We start from the raw sequence: 17,119 nt of genomic DNA on the forward strand, positions 1-17,119 counted from the left end.
AGCACAGTAGTCCACGAGTAGTGGATCTTGAGCCAATCCTATTTGAGTTCAGCTGTGACGGAAATAAGGAATGAGGTCAATACCTGGGGAGTGGGGGAGGGAGTATGTATCCCATTTTACATCCAAAGGGCAAAATGCAGTTCAAGATCTTACCCTCCCTGTGGCATCTCCTGCCCACACTGACCCGTGTGCACGCCCGTCTCTGTAGCTGGGTCTCGTGTGTCGGAAGCTGGGAAGCAGCACTTTACAGGACATTTTTGAGATATGTCCCGCTGGCCAATCTCATGCTACTCCCTACCTAGAACAGGGATTATCCGGTTGCTCTCCCTGTCCGAACCTGGTATCTGAAACTCGGGCACCGGACATAACCAGGTGGCCAGAAATAGCTGTGGGGGAGCCCTGCGGTGCTCCGGGCCTGGCTTGCGCAGCTGCGTCTGGGGGGCCTGGGTGGAGGTTTCCTAGCTTGTCATCCAGTGGTCATCCCTGCGCGTGCCTTCTCCCTCCCAGAGGCGGAATTCTATTACGAAGTTAATTATCATGTCAATCATCTGTTAATTAATAGTCAGCCGGGCCTCAGGTGGCGGCTGTATAACCTCGGCTGATTTCGTCAAGATGACTTGTAATAAATGGCAAGCCAGGGGCTGGACTTTTCTTGGGAGTGAGGAGGGGAGGGGAGAGAAGAGCATGAAGCAGTCGTGGGTGGCTGTCGAGGCCTTGCGCTGGGCCGGTGCTCAGCCTCCCGCCCACCACGCCCGTGCTGTCCCTCTCTTTCAGGAGCACTGCTGTCCATGGGCTTTGGATTTGTGGAGTACAGGAAGCCAGAGCAGGCCCAGAAAGCACTCAAGCAACTCCAGGTAAGGTGGGGAGTCACCCCAACGTCCAGTGGGCCCCTGGCAGGTGTTAAGGGGACCCATCACCCCTCTGAACTGGAGTGGAATGTAGTTAAGTTCACATTCTCCTGGGCCCGTCATTTTCTCCAGGTCTGCAGGGGGACATGGTTCAAGAAAAACATGCCCCACCCCACCCCCACCCCGGTCCCCCATTGTTGTCATAAAGCATTCACTCTATCCATGGCTCCTTCTCAAGGGTCCGGTTGGTGTCGGGGGAGACTGGCAAAGATGGCCTGGGAATAAACCCATAAGCCGGGGGCATGGGGAGCGCTTGGATGGACTGGAGCAGGTGCCACGGTGGGGGAGGCCTCTCTGAGGTGGTGCCTGTTTAGCTGGCACCAACGTGACAAGAAGGAGCCAGCTACATAAAGCTCTGGGGGAAAGCAGTCCAGGAGGAGGGAGTGGCATGTGCAAAGAGCCTGTGGCAGGGACTCTTAGGCAGGAGTGAACTTCGTGTGTTAGAGGAGAGAAAGGCCAGAGCAGCAGGGGCAGTGTGAGAGATAGGAAGTGGTCAAGATTGGAGTCTGTGCACCATTAAGGACTGGAATTCAGAATAAAGGAGGTGAGATGTCATCGTGGAGCACATGGTGGGAGGGTCTGACTTTTGCTTCAAAACAGTCTCTTCGGCTGCTGTCTGAAGAATGGATCAGAGGAGTGCAGCTAAGAGACCATGGTCTTTGGGGCAAGAGAGGATGGTGGCCAGGGTGAGGTGGTGCAGGCAGGGGAAAGGGGCTGGATTCCCCCCCCCCCGCCCCCCGCTTACACAGTAGAGAGAAATGCCTTCTGGCTATGCCCCAAGTGCAGGAACAGATGGAGCCTTCCCTGGCAGGAAGGGAGCTGAGGCCCCACATAGCTGGGGGCCTGAGGCCTGGACCACCTCGAAGTGAACCCGGTTCAGCTTAACATGTTGTTCTTAGCCCCTTCCCCACCGCCCTAGGTCCTTTAGGGTCCGGGAATGAGGAACAGAGCCTTCTCACAGGCCGCTGCCTCTGCATACCCATTGCTCCCCATGGTGCGTCCTGTCCCTTGTTCAGCAAAAGGTGACACAGTGACCAGGCAGGGGCCCATGGTGCCCCCAGAACAGGCTTCTGAAGCCAGGGTCCACAGAGTGGCTTCATGGGGCTGAGGGCGCTCTGAGCCACGAGCATGGTGTGCTGTTCCCGTGTCCCCTGGAGGCAGGGCAGCTAACTCGGGCCTCCCAGCTGAGGCCAGAACGGGGGAAAAAGGCCAAACCTCTGAGGGGTGTTCAGCCAGGCCCGCCTGGGTGGGACACAGGGCCACCTTCCCTTGGGAGCTATTTTTATTCCCCGGGAACCTCCAGGTGAGTGACTCTCCCAGTGGAGCTTCCCAGTCAGTTTCAAGGCCTTGACGGTTATAAGAAACAGAATGTGGCCCGTGGCCCGTGCAGTGGTCTGTGGGATTATGACTCCTTCCATGGACCCGGCAGCCCCACAGAGGGCTAAGCTGGGCCTGGGGACGATGGAGAGGAAGCAGCCCTGGGCTTCTGCTCTCACTTTGAAAGTCTCTCTCTGCCTTCCTCCACTCCCGGAGCCAGAGAAGCCAGAAGCCTGCGGGGGGTGGGAGGGCTGGTGCACGAGCGAGGTGGATGTTTGCAGAACACAGCCTGGCACTCCTGCCCTGTCTGAAGCACAGCTGCTGCCCCCGCCCCCCGGCTCCCCTGCCCCCACCACATTGGATCTCCAGTTTTTGTTGTTGTTTCAAGAGACCCCAGAAATAACAGCATTGCGCCCTGTGCACTCAGCAGGCCATCTTTCCCCTTCTAGAAGTCGGAATGCCACTTTGCACATGGGCCCGATTCCATCTGTGCCTCACGGCCGGCGCACACATGTGCCTACCGTGACCAGGACTTGTTTATACAAAGCTTCGTGTGCTGTATTTTATGGGAGATTTAAGGGATTTCCGAGGGTAATTTTGCTAACACGCCAGTTTTGCCTTAAGGGACCAAGGCTAGAGCCTGGCTTTAGTTGCAGCTCCACTGTGATTTAGAATTTTTTTTAAAGAGCACACAAACTAAACCAAGCTCACTGCTAGCCAGGCGGAAGCGGGGCTTATTTGCCTGGAAACACTGATAAACAACGGAAAATTCTGTGCCCCTCAAATGGCGTCACGGTCCAGGCCCGCTCACAGCTCGAGAGGCCCTTGCAGGGCTGGGTCTCTGGCCACCAGCTGCTGCCGGGGCTCAGCCTGAGCTGTTTCCAGGAATGCCATGCCCAAGCCCTCCATCCCAACCCCTGTGCCTGGGGAGCAGCTCCCTCGGGGATGCTTTTTCCCCTCCCGCAGCTGAGGGTGCTCAGGGGCAGGACCCGGACGCGGGTGATAGAGGGTCAGCTGTGCTGTCTCGTCTCCAGGGTCACGTCGTGCATGGCCACCAGCTGGAGGTGCGTCTCTCGGAGCGGGCCACCAGGTGAGTCCTCTTGTCTCCTCTCCCCTCACTCTGCCCAGGTACTGGCAGGCCAGAGGGGGTCTCCTGGCCCCTTGATGTCCTCGCTGCTGACTGCACACCCATTTGGGATGCTTCCTACTGCCAATCGTGTCCCATTTGCCAACCCCGACATTTCCTTGCTGTCCCGGGCTTGGGCCAGTGCTTGAAGTAAATATTCAGTGCACATTTATTACCACAAAAGCAACATGTGCAGGAGAAACCAGCAAATTCCACTTCCTCCTGGAGGTGTAAATAAAGCAAGGAGGAGTTGCATGTTGCTGCTACTTCTGATGAACCCAGAAAGGCTATACAGACTCGACCTTCGTTTCAGAGGCCGTGCTTTCTGGGACCCAGGCAGCAGCGCCCAGAGATGCCTCCAGTTAATCTGAAAGCGATTCAGCAGGTGTTAGACGCTTGCCCAGACCAGGCTGCCCAGCGACTGGTCTCCTGAAGGAGGGGCCTTGTTTTTAAGATCTGTATTGTGCTCCTGCACCTCCATCTGCTCGTGTGCTGAAATGAACTCCTTCACCTGAGGGGCTTCAACCGGGGCCTAGCGTGTAACGAGCCCAGTGGAAACCACTGTTATGATTGTCCTTGTCGTTATCACCCGCCGCCTCGGGTGTTGGAATGACCACCCCTGGTGGTCCCAGGGCTGCTTTACGGTATCAGCTGGTGGTCTTGGCAAGTGGGCAGTGTTGAGCAGGTGAGCTGCTGCAGCTCCCTGCCCCCAGCTTTGTTTTCAGCTGCTTCCTGTGGATCTGGCTGGGACCACCTTGATGGTGGTCATCCCTTGGGGGCTATGCCACCCTGACCTAGGGGCCCTCTGTCGTCTGGTGGGTTCCTAAGCAACCGTGTGAGTGTGGGGTCCAGGCTCTGAGCCCACAGCTTTGGGTTTGTCCAGGAGCGCTGTGACCTTGGGCAGCCAACCTTGCAACCCCAGAGGTCACACAGAAAGCCTCGAGCTTGGGCGCATGCAGCCAGCATGGCCCCCTTCCTTTCTAGTGCTGTCTCTGGGAGGTGGGCCAGGTCACCTTGCAAGCTCTCAGTTCCCAGGTCTTTCATTCAACACCAACTTGTTGAGGGTGCTGAGGATGGAGTTTCCACTCGAGGGCAGGGCTCTTCCATGGCCCTCTACAGTGATGGAAATGTTCTGGAATGTTCTCCATCTGTACTATCTGGCATGGCAGCCATTTGCTACACGTGGCATTCGGGCCCTTGAAGTGTACTTGTGTGCTTTATCACAGCATAATAATTACCCCCAAATGGGAAGCAGATAATCATTATCTCACAGTTTGGGGGTCTGCTACTCTAGGGAGTCTGGCTCCCTCACAGGCCCTCAGTCAGGATGGCAGCCAGAGCTACAGTCTCACCTGAAGTCTCACCTGGGCCTGATGCAGCCTCTCCTAATGCATCACTGATGCGGGTGTTCACGGAGTCCTCGGCTCCTCATCATACAGGCCGGGCCTCTCCCTAGGACTGCAGGTGGGGTGGGGGTCCTCAGAGCAGGGCAGCCAGCCACCCCAGGCCAAGTGACCCAGAGGGCCAGGAGGCGGCAGCAGTGTCCTTAAACCTAGTGTCCGTGGCACATTGTCACTTCTGCGTCGGCCTTCTGTCCGTCATACACCCTGTCCTGATGGAGTGTGGGAGGGGGCTCCCCACGAGCATGACTCTTGTGGCGGGGGGAGGGAGGGGCAGGCATCACTGGAGGCCATCTTGGAGGCCGGCTACCCCAGCATCTGAAGAACTAGATTTGGGATTTTTGTTTCCTTTTCGTTCCAATGTGACTACCTGTGTGTGGCCAGGGGCTGCCATATTGGGCAGGACAGACCATCAAGAGAAACGGAATTAAATATGTAACATGCTATCAAATCCCAGGGAGTGCCAGGAAGGAAAATAAAGGCGGGTCACTGTTTTAGTGGTGACAGTGAGGGACAGGCTCTGAGGAGGTGACTTGGGACATTCTGGAAGGAAGTGAGTCAGCAAGAGCCTTTATCCCGATAGCCACGTCAGTTCACCACAGGCCTCGTGGCAGGCACTGCGTGGAGCTTGTCATGTCCTCACTCAAAACCTCCGACAATCTGATGAGGTTGGCACTGTTTGGGGGCCTGCCTGTTCCATAGCTGAGGAAACAGGCCAAGAGTTCCAGTCACTTGCTCATATCCCTCCAATCCTCAGGTGCCAGTGTGGCTCTCACGCCCAGGTTGTTAAGGTGCAGCCTTGTTTGTGACCCCGCCCTGCCTCCATGGAATAGAGGTGACCCCAGGATCAGAGCCCAGGGAAGGCAGGCCTTTGTTGGGGTGACCTGGAGCCCACACTCCATACGCATCTCCACAGTGAGATTGTTACAGGGCCCTGAATAAGACCTTTGGTCCCCCAGGGTGTGTGACAGAGGACAGGAGCATTGATGGAGGGATGTAGGGGGACAAATGGGGGAATGGAGTCAGCATGGACCACCACAGCTGACACCCCACTTAACCTGCACCTGTGCCTGACCCTGCAGGCCAGCCGTGACAGCCACCACACGGAAGAAGCAAATTGCCAGGAAGCAGACAACCTCCAAGATCCTGGTGCGGAACATCCCCTTCCAGGCCAACAGCCGGGAGATCCGCGAGCTCTTCAGGTGAGACGGTGGGTGACGGGCCTGCCAGAGCCTGTGGGGAAGCCCTCCTGTGCCACGGAGGCCCGCGCAGCCTCATGGCTGCCTGTGATGTATCTGCCTTAATCCCAGACCCGGGTCACAGCACCTGAGCGGGAGCCATCACCTCAGAGGTGAGGTGAGAGAGGTGGTCAGCCTGCTCCTGCCCTTCACGAGAGGACAGGGCCAGCACCTGTGTGGTTGACGGCCAGGTCCTCGCGATCGGCCCCTCAGGTGGTTCTCCTGGGGGCGGCACATGTGAATCCCCTGGCGGCATTTGTAATTGTATGTGCTCAGGCTCTGCCCCTGGAGAGTTGGATTCTGCTGGTTGGGGCTGAGCCTAGACATTAGTATTTGACCGCATTCCCGAGGGGCCGTGTTGTCCAGTCAGGATCAGGGGCCACTGGCCTGCTTGCCATCTCTGGAGAGCCCACTCTGGAATGAGGGTGCTGCAGTCCATCAGCTGCTGCTACTCAGAGGTCAGAGACTCGCGATCTCTTGGGGCCTGGCATGGAAGGGGCCTGCCAGGAGGTGGGGTGGGGGAGCCGAGCCGGAAGCCTGTCTGTGACGCCCGGCAAGCAGGCAGACTTCATTAGGCCGGTCTTTCCCACGTTTGTGAAAGAGCAACTGGCGATCTGGATCTTTAGGGAGAGGAAGCTGGCAACTAATTCAGTTTCTAAGAGCAAACAGCGTTCAGGGCAAAGTCCGTGGCCAGATAGCACCCGAGGGCCCATTGTGCAGCCCCGCGCCGGCTGGTGGCACTGTGGATCTTCAGATCAGCCAGGTGCCCTGGGTGGGGAAGCCCCCATGTTTGGGCACATAAGGGAAGGCGTTCAAAGCCGTGTGCTCCCCAGACGCATGCTGGGTGGGGCAGAGCAGGGGAGCTGTGCCTCTGAAGGATGAGGCAGCCCGGTTGGGCTGCTGGCCGAGCCTTGACGCCACCTCAAGTGCTTGGGGAACTGCAGCTCCTCGGCCTGCACGGGGTGAATGTTTAAGGCTCCCCATGTAAGCCCCATTCATTCACCCATGTTTGTTGAGTTCTAGCCTGGAGGTTGGAAAAGCTGAGTCCCTGTTTCGTTCGTGCCTTGGGAGGCCAAGGGTGGATGCAAAACATAAGTGCTGTATGTGGGAGACTAGAAAGAACTCTTTGTGTGGAATCTACCCTCTGTACTCCCACTGGGTCGATTAAAGAATGGGGAGCCCTTTGGGGGATTCGCTTCAGAAATCGCTGCCCCCTCTGTCTGTGTGACTCACAGTGGTGGGGAGTCAGTGCTGGTGCAGGTGCTGTCCTGGCTGGTTTCTGGGCCTCAGCTGTGGCCCTGGGCCCCTGCATGGCAGTCCCAGTCTGGGGAGAGGCGTTCTCGGGGTGGTTCCATGTCGCTGCTTGTCAGTGAGGGCCTCTTCAGCCCAAGAGGCGGCTCCGCAGCCTCCCGTGTCCGTGTCAGCGTGCTTCTGCTGTTTCAAAAAGAGTCCAGTCTAAGAACTGCCAGATCAAAGTGGGATCGCCCTGAACAGCACGTGCTGATCTGGAAACCGTCCGGTGGAAACGCCAGCCCGCTCAGTTCCACAGCGCCGTCCGATGACACTTATCCGGGAAACAAAAGGCGGCCCATGACAGGGGAAAGCGCTTTGTTCGATCTCGAGTTTTATTTTTATTTTGAGAAGACGGGATTAGCATCCCCCAGACTTAATTGCGTGCCGCACCTCTACTCCCTGCCATTGTTCTGACGGGGTCTGCAGGCCCTGGAGGAGCCCCTCTGAGCTGGCTTTGTTGTGCCCCTGGGCTGAGGTTGGCGCCGGCCCTCGTGGCCGACAGCAGGGGGCGCTGTGAGCCTTCTCGAGGAGATGAAGCCTGCCCAGGAACCCAGAGGCCCTGTTTCAGACAAAGCCTGTGGCCAGCAAAGGTCAGAGACAGAGAGGGTCCTGGGCTTGAGGAAGTGGCCTGGGCCATCTTGGCAGGCGGGTTTTGGAGGCTGGTCCTAGTGTTGCAGTGTGGTGAGGTGCCGTAGAAATCACAGCTCTCCACTACACGGCCCCGGCTGCTGTGGGCACTGTGTGGTCTGCCATCCCCTGCAGCAGCTTCTTTAAGTCCTGTCAAGGAGGGGTGCTGTTATCTCCTTTGCACTGAGGAAAAAGGGGTGATGACGTGCATTGCCCAGGACCCACCGCCAGGCCGGGGTTGCAGCCTGTCCTGGATGGGGAGCGAGCTAGCTGTCCATCCCCAGGCCAGTTCAGTGGCATCCCTGTCCCACGAGCATGTCCCATTCCAGGCACTGTGCTAGGCGCCCGGCCTGCTGTGGTCAGGGGAGACACAGGGTTCACTCTCCAGGGGTTCGCTCTCCGTGGAGGACTAGGAAGAGAGTGCCGGTGATGCCCTGGTGTATAGGCTGTGGAGAGCGTGGGCAGCACTCCCCCCTCCCCGGCCCAGCACCCTCCTGTGAACAGTAGCTTCCCCGTCAGACCTCACTGCACCCCACTCTGACCTGAAACCTGCTTCAGTAGAGACCAGGCAGGAGCTCAGGCACTACAGACCCACCTTTGGGGGCAAGGGGAAGGGCTCATCTTCTGGTAGTTTCCTGTTCTGTAGGAAACTCAAGAGAGTAGACTCCCTTTCTGGGCCTCAGTTTTCCCTGGCATAAAAGGGAGGTCCTGGTGCGCTGACACGTGTAATGTATAATGATGCAGTAATAAGCATGTGTGTTCATTATTATCAGTAAGTATATTTTCCAAGCCCAGCCTGGGTGCCAGGTGCTATGGGCCGACATGGTTGCGTCATTCAGGGTCCATTGATCCAGACAGCCTGGCAAGGGCTTGTGTCTCCACTTCCCAGTGAAGAAACAGCTCCAGAGCCCACCTTCCTGCCACTGGGTCTTCAGATGGCTGGGGCTGGCACCCGGCTCCCTCCCCGTGTGACAGCACATGTGGGGTGTGCAAGAGCAGCTCCTCACCCCCAGCCCCAGCCAGGAAGGAGATGGCTCTGGGCTCACCCCGCAGGTGTCTGCCGCCTCCAGCTAGTATTGATTGCAGAAGACAGGTGGGGACCCAGCTTCCCTGCAGCCTGGGTCTGCTCTGGGGGTGTGCGTGCTTTTTGCCAAGTTCTATGTTTTATTCTTTCTACACCTTCATCAGAAAGCTGGGCTTTGAAAGTCCCCAGCACAGAGAGGGGTTCATAGATCAGCCCCGCGGAAGCCTCAGTGGTCTAGGTCTGTTCCAACACCTGAAGCTTCTGCACGCGGTGCCCCCTCCTCCCCCCACACAGCGCCTGCCACAGAGCCAAAGCTCTCGCTGGACGGTTCTTGCCCACCTTTCCAGGGATGTGCCGAGGCCGCACAGAAGCCGTGGGAGCGAGATGCCCTTTGCTCTTGGGCACTTTGGGGCATCGAGCCCTGGGCCAACCATGACTCAGGCGCCCATGGCCTCAGCACATCTGCACCATTGCCAGCCTGGTAGCACTGCTGCACACCATGTCCTAGTGAGGGAGCTGAGGTCCACAAGGTAAAGGGGCTATTTCCGGATGGACCCTCAGCCTGCCCATTTCTTGGACTGCCTGGAGGCTTGGACTTCCTTGGGTTTTCTGGAAGGCAGTGGTCTCCTTGGAGGCCCTACAAATGGCATAGCCAGTCGTGTCCGTAAAGCAATAGAAGTAGGTGGGAGCCATGGTGCAGGTCGGCTGTCAGCTTGCCTCAGTCCCCCTGTCTGCAGGAAGGGATTGGAAACCCTGCCTGCGTCTGCCTCCCTCTGCCCCAGGCAGCAAGTGGCTCAGTAGGAGAGCGGCTGTGATCACCTGGAGTGTCCCACACACCTGTCACTGCCCGTGTGGCTCTGTGAGGACCGCCTTTCAGACCCGCCCCTCCAGGGAAGACCCTCCTGGACTGTTCTCCACAGACCATCTGGGCTTCTGATGGTGCCCTATCTTCCTTGACCCTGTCACTTTACCTCTGAAGGCCTCAGCTTCTTCATCTGTAAAGTGGGGATAAGAACCTGCCTAACAGCTGGATGGTAGAGTGAGTCAATAGACAGGAGGCACCTGCCTAGTTCCCAGTGAGCCAAGCAGGAAATGCTCTTTCCCTCCAGGGGTCGGTCAGTTCAAGGGGGAAATCACTGCTGCCTGCCCTGTTCCCAAAGCCCCGTCACTGCTCCTTCAGCACCTGGAGAGCTGTCCTCACTGTGTGGTGCACCCCGACCCCCACTGTAAGCTATCACACTGTCTGGCCGTGTCCCGGGGTCCCTGGTACAGAGTGGAGCTCATCCATGTTTGCTGAGTATGCAGACCCACTGCACCAGGCCCTACTCCTTAGAATCCTGCTCAGCTTGGGCAGGTGAGGCTCACAGAGAACAAGGAGTTTGCCCAGAGTCACACCACCTGGCAGTTTGTGCTCTGTCACTCTAGAGCCCCACCCCAGCCCCCTAGAACTGTCCCCAAGGGTTGGGGTATCAGGTGGGAGCTGCTGGCACCAGTGTCACCTTAGACAGGCTGGGCCGGTGGCTGCAGGCTCCCCATAGAGAGCTTTTCTCCTTCATCTGAGCTGTTCTTGTGATTTTCTTCCTTGGAAGTGCGAGCCACCTGTTAGGGGTGTGAATGGGTGAGCTCCCAACAGGTGTGTGGAGGCCTTAATTACACAGCCTGCGTCTCTTGTTCCCTGCACACCTGTTGTGCCTGCTCTGTGGACAGCGTCCGTCCCCGGCCTTTGGCAGTGACCGTGACCATGACCGTGACCGTGGAGGGAGGGCTGAGGACAGCTTGCCTGCCCAGCTCCTCCCACAAGTTGCAGAGTCCCCCTCGCCCAGGTGTGGGGTTGCTGCCTAGCTGACTCCAGTCGTCAGCAGTACTTTTCCAGAAGCTGTGAGCTGCGGGCCCTGCAGCCTGCTCTCTGCAGAGGGGACCTGAAAGACAGCCCCTCCCTATTCACCAGCCTCTCGGGGAAGAAATTGCAGAAAATAGCCTGAGGCAGCTACCACAAACCAGCCCAGACCATCCCAGAAGAGGATGGCAATCCAGCCACCTCCAGCACTCTCGTCCCCACTTGTCCATGGCCATGTCGCACACGGTGGCGATTGGGTAGTGGTGACATCGAGCCATCAGCTGTGGCCTGTGGGCCCTGCTGGGCAGGTAGCCCAGCCCTGGACCGAGTGCAGCAGGGGTCTGCGTAGATGAGGCCACTGCGGGGGACCCTGGTGCCCTGGGCTCCAACGGGGGTTTGTTTTTTTCTGTTCTGTTTTCTTGGCTCGGAGAGGTATTTTTTTTTTCCCTTCTAATATACACAAGCATGTCAGGGACAGCTCCAGCGCCGGCCTGGCCCCGCGAGGTCCCAGCTCAGCGGCGCCTGTGTTCATGGCTGCGAGCTGACCCCTTTCCCTGGGGATGTCCCTGCTGCTCCTTCTTTGCTGAGGTTCTTTTTGTTGGTTTTTAAGACTTTATTTCAGAAGTTTTAGGTTCATGACAAAATGAGAGAAAGGTACAGCAGTTTCCCGTTGGTCTAGATGACAGACAGAAACATGTTCTCACAGTTCTGGAGCCAGAAGTCCAAGGTCGGGTGTGGGCAGGGCCTTCTTCTCTCTGGGGGCTCTGAGGCAGCATCCCTCCCTGCCTCTGAAGTTGTGCTGGTGGCTGGCAGTCCTGGCTCCGTTTCTGCTGCTGTCTCCACACAGCCTTCCTCTCTCTGTGTCTGTTTTCCTTGTGAAAACACCAGTCATGGGTTTAGGGTCCACCATCAGCTAGCGTGACCTCATCTTTGTTCACATCTTGAAGACCAAGTGACCTCCAAATTCACATCTGGGTTTCTGCAGACTTGAATTTGCAGTCACTGTTTACCCAGTTCAGGGTGTCTAGATGGGGTGGTCAGGGAAGGCTTCCTGGAAGAAAGGACACTCAAGGACCTGATAGTGTGGGAGAGTGGGGCTTCATCCAGGTCTGGGAACAGCCAGTAGGGGAACAGATAGGGTGAGCCTGGACAGAGGGGCGGTGCTGAGATGAGGTGGTGGGCCGGCCGTGTCCTCATCATGTAGGCCGTGATGACAACTTTGGATGTTATTTCAAACTTTGTTGACCTGTAGAGAAAAGCATGTATGTCGTAAGTGATCATAAGTCAGAAAGGTGGCACACCGGTGTAACTGGCACCCAGTTGGAGAAAAGAACCTAGCCTTGCCCATGCCCACGTCTAGCCACTAACCGCCACTCAGGCCCCACCCATCACTCTCCTGACTTCTAAATACATGTGTTAGGGCTTCTCTTTCCAGTAGTGAATGCTCCTGTGAGCATTCCTGGGTGTGTCTTGGTGATCGTGTGCATTCTGTGGGGTATGCATATAGGGGTGGAATCACTGGGTTGTGGGGTGTGCATGTTTCAGCTTCAGTAAATGTTGCCAGGTGGGCTTCCTTAATAGTTGTATCAGCTTGCAGTTCCACCATCAGGTTGGGAGTTCTGGTTTACCCTTGTCCTTGCCAACACTTGATATTGTCTGTCTTTCTGTTTTTAGCCATTGCAGCAGGTATATGGAATGGCACTGTCATTTTGTAGTTGTAATTTGTGCTTTCCCAATGACTAAGAAAATCAGAAGTTTAAATGTTTATGTTTATGAGTATTTGTATCTTCTTTGGGGATGGCCTCTTCAAGTCTTTTGCTCATTTTTCAATATTGGGTTGTCTGGTTTTGTCTTAATTTTATATAACTTTCCATATTCTGGATCCTGATCCTTTGGTGGATACGTGATTGTCCTCTCTCCTTCCCCTACCCTGTGAGTAGCTCCCTGGGGTCATTTGATGAACAATGGCTCTCAGTTTTAAGTCTGTCAGCATTTCATGTTTTCCCTTTCTGGGTAGAGCTTTCTGTCTTAAGTAATCTCTGCATCCTCCAAGCTCGTGAAGATGGCCTCCTACATTTTCACTAAGGGTTTTGACCTTTCACATCTAGGCATGCAGTCCATCTGGAATTGATTTTTGTGTATGGCGTGAGGTAGAGGTCGAGGGACATTTTCTTCCCACATGGATATTCAGTTGGTCGGGCATCATTTATTGTGAAGACCATTCTTTCCCCTCTGCTCCGCAGTATTGATTTTGTTATAAATCAGGTGGCTGTGTATGTGGGGACCAGCTCCGGGACTCGCTCATCGGTTCTGCAGGCCTATTTGTCTACCCCTGTGCCGATACACAGGGTCTTAATTGCTGTGGCTTCGGAGCGGCTGGCTGGCGTCTTTGTTCTTCACCGAGAGAGCCTAGGCTCTCAGTCCTTTGCACTTAGAGTCTTTGGGTTTTGGAGGTTCTGAGCAGAGGGAGTGGAGGGTGATTTATAAACAATTTTGTAAGAAGTGAGGGCACAGTGGGTGTGGGGAGACCTGCAAAGAGGTCTCTGTGGCACCGGGGCAAGAGCTGACTGGTGTCCATGGTAGAAGTGGGGTGCCTGGTCAGTGTGGGGATGCATTTGTAGAATCCTGTTGATGGCTATAACGAGGACTGGAAGGCAGATGGGAATCAGGGGCAGCACCCACATTCAGGCCCTAAGCAACTAACTGGATGGTATGGGCTGGCCAGTGCGAGGAAAGGGCCCACCCTTCATGCCCATGATGCTCCCCACGGAACCCCTGGCCACAGTGGCAGAGCCACAGCTTCTTGGTTGATCTGTCCGTGCATGTGTGTATGATTGGGGTCCTGTTGGGGACACTTCTAGTTGTGGGCCTCCCAGGACGTCTGCCGGGATCACCGTGGCCATGACAGCCGGCCCTCTGCCACGTGACGGAGGTGCTTGGCCAGCCCCTCGGCACAGTTGCACAGTGGCTAAAGATAGCTGCACAGTACTGAGACTTAACCCCTTGCACCACCAGGGAGACCCCCTCATTGTTAGTCTTTCGACAGTATTTGATTTCTCCTCAGGTGTAGTCCCCATAGCTCTCCCACCACCTTAACCCCTGTGATCCATCTCCCCCACCCCTGTGCTCTTCCCTTAAGACCTGGGGACGTTAGTGGATTCCAGAGTCACAATAGCCAGCCATGAAATACAGCTCAACAGACCCTTGGGGTCCTAATGCCCAGCCCCCCAACCCCCCTCCACTCCTGACCACACCCTGAATCCAGCTTCTAATTTGGGGCCCCTGGATTAGGAGGGAAAAGCTTGAACTAACCAGACTAGATCATCTCAGGCCAGAGGAGCAGGGCTGAGCGCCGACCAGAGGAAGCGTAGGGCTGAGACTCACAGCAGAGTTGCCGGGATTTGGGGTTTCTGCTCAGAATAAAAACCAGTGACTGTACGCACTTGTCAGAAAGGCTCAAATAAAAACTCAGAGTGACACAAGCTGCCAAGGGGGGGTGCAGAGATACGGGTCATTCTCACCTTGCTGTCAGGTGGCCCCATGCGGTGGGGGAAGCTCGGCAGTGTAGTCTAGACCAAGCCCGCACCCCTGCCCCCTTTGAGCCGGCCAGTGCAATGGACGTGCCATCACCTGATGGTGAAGGGGTCACCCAGATGCGTTTCTCCACAGACAGGAGGCGCCGTCATGGGAATGAAGTGCTGGCACCTGCTGCCCCCTTGGCCCTGGAAACACTATGCTCACAGAGGACCCCATATTGATACAATTTTGTCTGTATGAAATGCCCTGAAAAAGCAACGAGAGTGAGGAGGAAGAGTAGTGGTTGCCTCTGGATTGGGAAGGGCGTTGAGAGTGACAGCTAAAGGATCTAGGCTTTCTCTTTGAGCCGATGAAAATTTCCTAAAACTGGCTGGTGGCTTCACACAGCTCTGCAGAGATGATAACTATGGAGTGGCGCACGTGAATATGTGGCATACGAATCATGTCTCAATGAAGCTGTAGAAGGAAGGGATGAGGATGGGCAAAAAAAGACAAGGGGAGGAAAGAAGGAGGAGGGGTGGAGAACGCAGGTGTTCATAGCACCTTTATTCATTATGACCTTCAGCGGCATGAAGGTCATGAAATACTACTAAGCAGTGAAAAGGAGCAAGCCCGATCTGTGCAATGAGGTGGCTGAATCACTAGAGAATAACACTGAGTGGAAAAGCTTTTCCCAGATTTTCATGGTCTCATTTATATGACCTTCTGTGAATGCCAAGATTGTGGACTCTGCATAAAATTAAACACACACACATGAAGGATGTGAAACTGAAACCCCAGTAAGTTTGGTGACCCTATCAGTAGATTTTGCGATTGGAATATTATACTAGGGTTTTACCAGATGTTACCCCCGGGGGTAACTGGGCAAGGATCACTCTGATTATTTCTTACAATTGCATTTGAGTCTGTATTACTCAGAATAGAAAGGTTTTAAACCAAGTCCCAATCCATAAAAGATTAGAAGAGGCCACTTCCCGAGTGGTGAGTTACCCGTCACCTGAGGTAAGCAAGCCAAGGCTAAGACAATCGACTGTTAAGGATGTTGTGAAGGGATTTCTGATGGAGGGAGAGGTCAGACTCACTCCCTTTAAGACACTTGCACCCCAGAGTATGTTAGCATAGTGTGTGAGGTCAGAGAGCAGTGAAGCTTCTGGGCTTTCACTGGTCTGATCTTTGGTCAGAAGGAAATGAACACTTAGCAGACTCACAGTTAACAGCTGAGAGGCAGGGACGGGGGACAATAGCCTAACTTTTTCACACTCTGTAAAGAATATATACACTTTATTACTTGAATCTAGGCTAATTGGGAATCTAGGCTAACAGGGAAATGGAAAGGCTGGCCTAGTAAGTATATTTCATCTCCTAGGATCTAATTTTATTTAGTAGGTTCATGTGTGAACCCGGTGCTATAGAGAACGTGGGAGACACTAAGCTTCAGTGGCTTTTGGTGTGAGGGAACCACAGACTTCTCAGAGAGCTGAGAAGCCAGCGCATAACTTCCTTGGGCCCTGGCCCATCTGTGTCCCTCCACATGTTCCTTGTGGCTGTCGGGGCACTAGGCCCTGATTCCCAGACCATACCTATCCCCATTGAAGATCCCCAAGGGATTTGGTGGGGGGCAGGCACTGGGTGCTTCCTCTTCATTACAGAGGCCCGCCTTGCAGACATCCCATTCCAGATCCCTTCTCCTTTGTCACTGACTTGCTCTCTGTGTACAGACATGTCCACCAGGGCATGGTCAGAGGCTGTGAAAGCAACTGTGGCGAAGCACCACTGGCTCAGACGAGAGACTCAGCTGATCCGAGTTCTCGTTTCTCATGCTGCCCTTGTCCCTCCAGCATGAGGAGGTGACTGTCAGCTTGGCAGTGTGATTTTCCAAATGAGGAGAGCGCCAGCCAGGGAGTTTAGAGACCTGAATCCTGACCCATGTCTGCCTTGTACCCACTCCGTGACCTTGGGCAGTTCCGTGACTCCTCAGGGACTCCGTTTGTTGAATGAATCAGTGCAGGGGCAGGGCAGGGCCAGACAGGCAGATAGCCTCCACCCTGCAAGTCCATGCCAACCCATCAGTCATGGCTGCCTGGAACCCCGTACTGGAGGATTGTGAGGCTAGGCTTCAATGTCTGGGCTCCATGGGAAGGGGAATGGTAATTGATTAGTGATGTCTGCCACAGACATGGGAGCAGCATTTGCATTAGGTGAGCTGCTGTGGGTGTTCATCTACGAATATGGTATTTATCCCATATCGATAGAGCTTTTCCATTTCTGTCCCACTGATAGAGCAGTCTCAAACCAGGGCCCACATGGATGCCTTGATTTTTCTCTTTTAACACAGAATAATCAACAGAGACAAGAAAGGTTTTTCTTTGTTTCCTCCCTTCCTTTGCAATCCCGTGGACTTGGTCTCCATTGCAGCTCATGTTTTCTTTTGCTCCATGCCTACACTGATTGTGGAGTAGGTGACAAAGGCCCAGACAGTGGAACGGGGCAGCCTGGTGAGGACGTGCAGGTCCTGGGGGGTAGGGTGGCATTGTGCGCCCTCGTGCCTTCCTTGCAGTGGGAAGCGTCCCCGCAGCCTGCTCCGACCCCGCTTTCACACCTCCTCTCTCCATTCAGTGCCTTTTCAGTTACAAGGTCTCCGCGCTTTGTCTGGGCTTGTTGGGAGGGTGGCCGGCCGCTTATTGTTGCAGCTGATAATTGTGCCTGCGCCTGGCATCCTGGGTGCTGAGAAGCAGCGGGGAGCCCCGGGATATCTGGGCGCTTCCAAGCAGGAGCAGCTTCTGTCTCCTCACATGTCTCAGAACTTTCCATG

General features: G+C 55.4%; 1 protein-coding gene across 1 annotated transcript in view; it reads left to right on the forward strand.

The window, feature by feature from the left end:
* RBM19 (RNA binding motif protein 19) overlaps window positions 1-17,119 on the forward strand; it is a 107,924-nt gene that overhangs the window by 26,113 nt on the left and 64,692 nt on the right. Inside the window, exons 19-21 of the mRNA XM_037511111.2 lie at window positions 775-854; window positions 3,260-3,315; window positions 5,834-5,953. Of these exons, the coding sequence (XP_037367008.1) occupies window positions 775-854; window positions 3,260-3,315; window positions 5,834-5,953 (256 nt within the window). The remainder of the gene's footprint in view (window positions 1-774; window positions 855-3,259; window positions 3,316-5,833; window positions 5,954-17,119) is intronic.

The sequence above is a fragment of the Talpa occidentalis genome, unplaced genomic scaffold (assembly GCF_014898055.3).
Source record: "Talpa occidentalis isolate TD23 unplaced genomic scaffold, MPIMG_talOcc4v2.1 talOcc4.14, whole genome shotgun sequence".
NCBI lineage: Eukaryota > Metazoa > Chordata > Mammalia > Eulipotyphla > Talpidae > Talpa > Talpa occidentalis.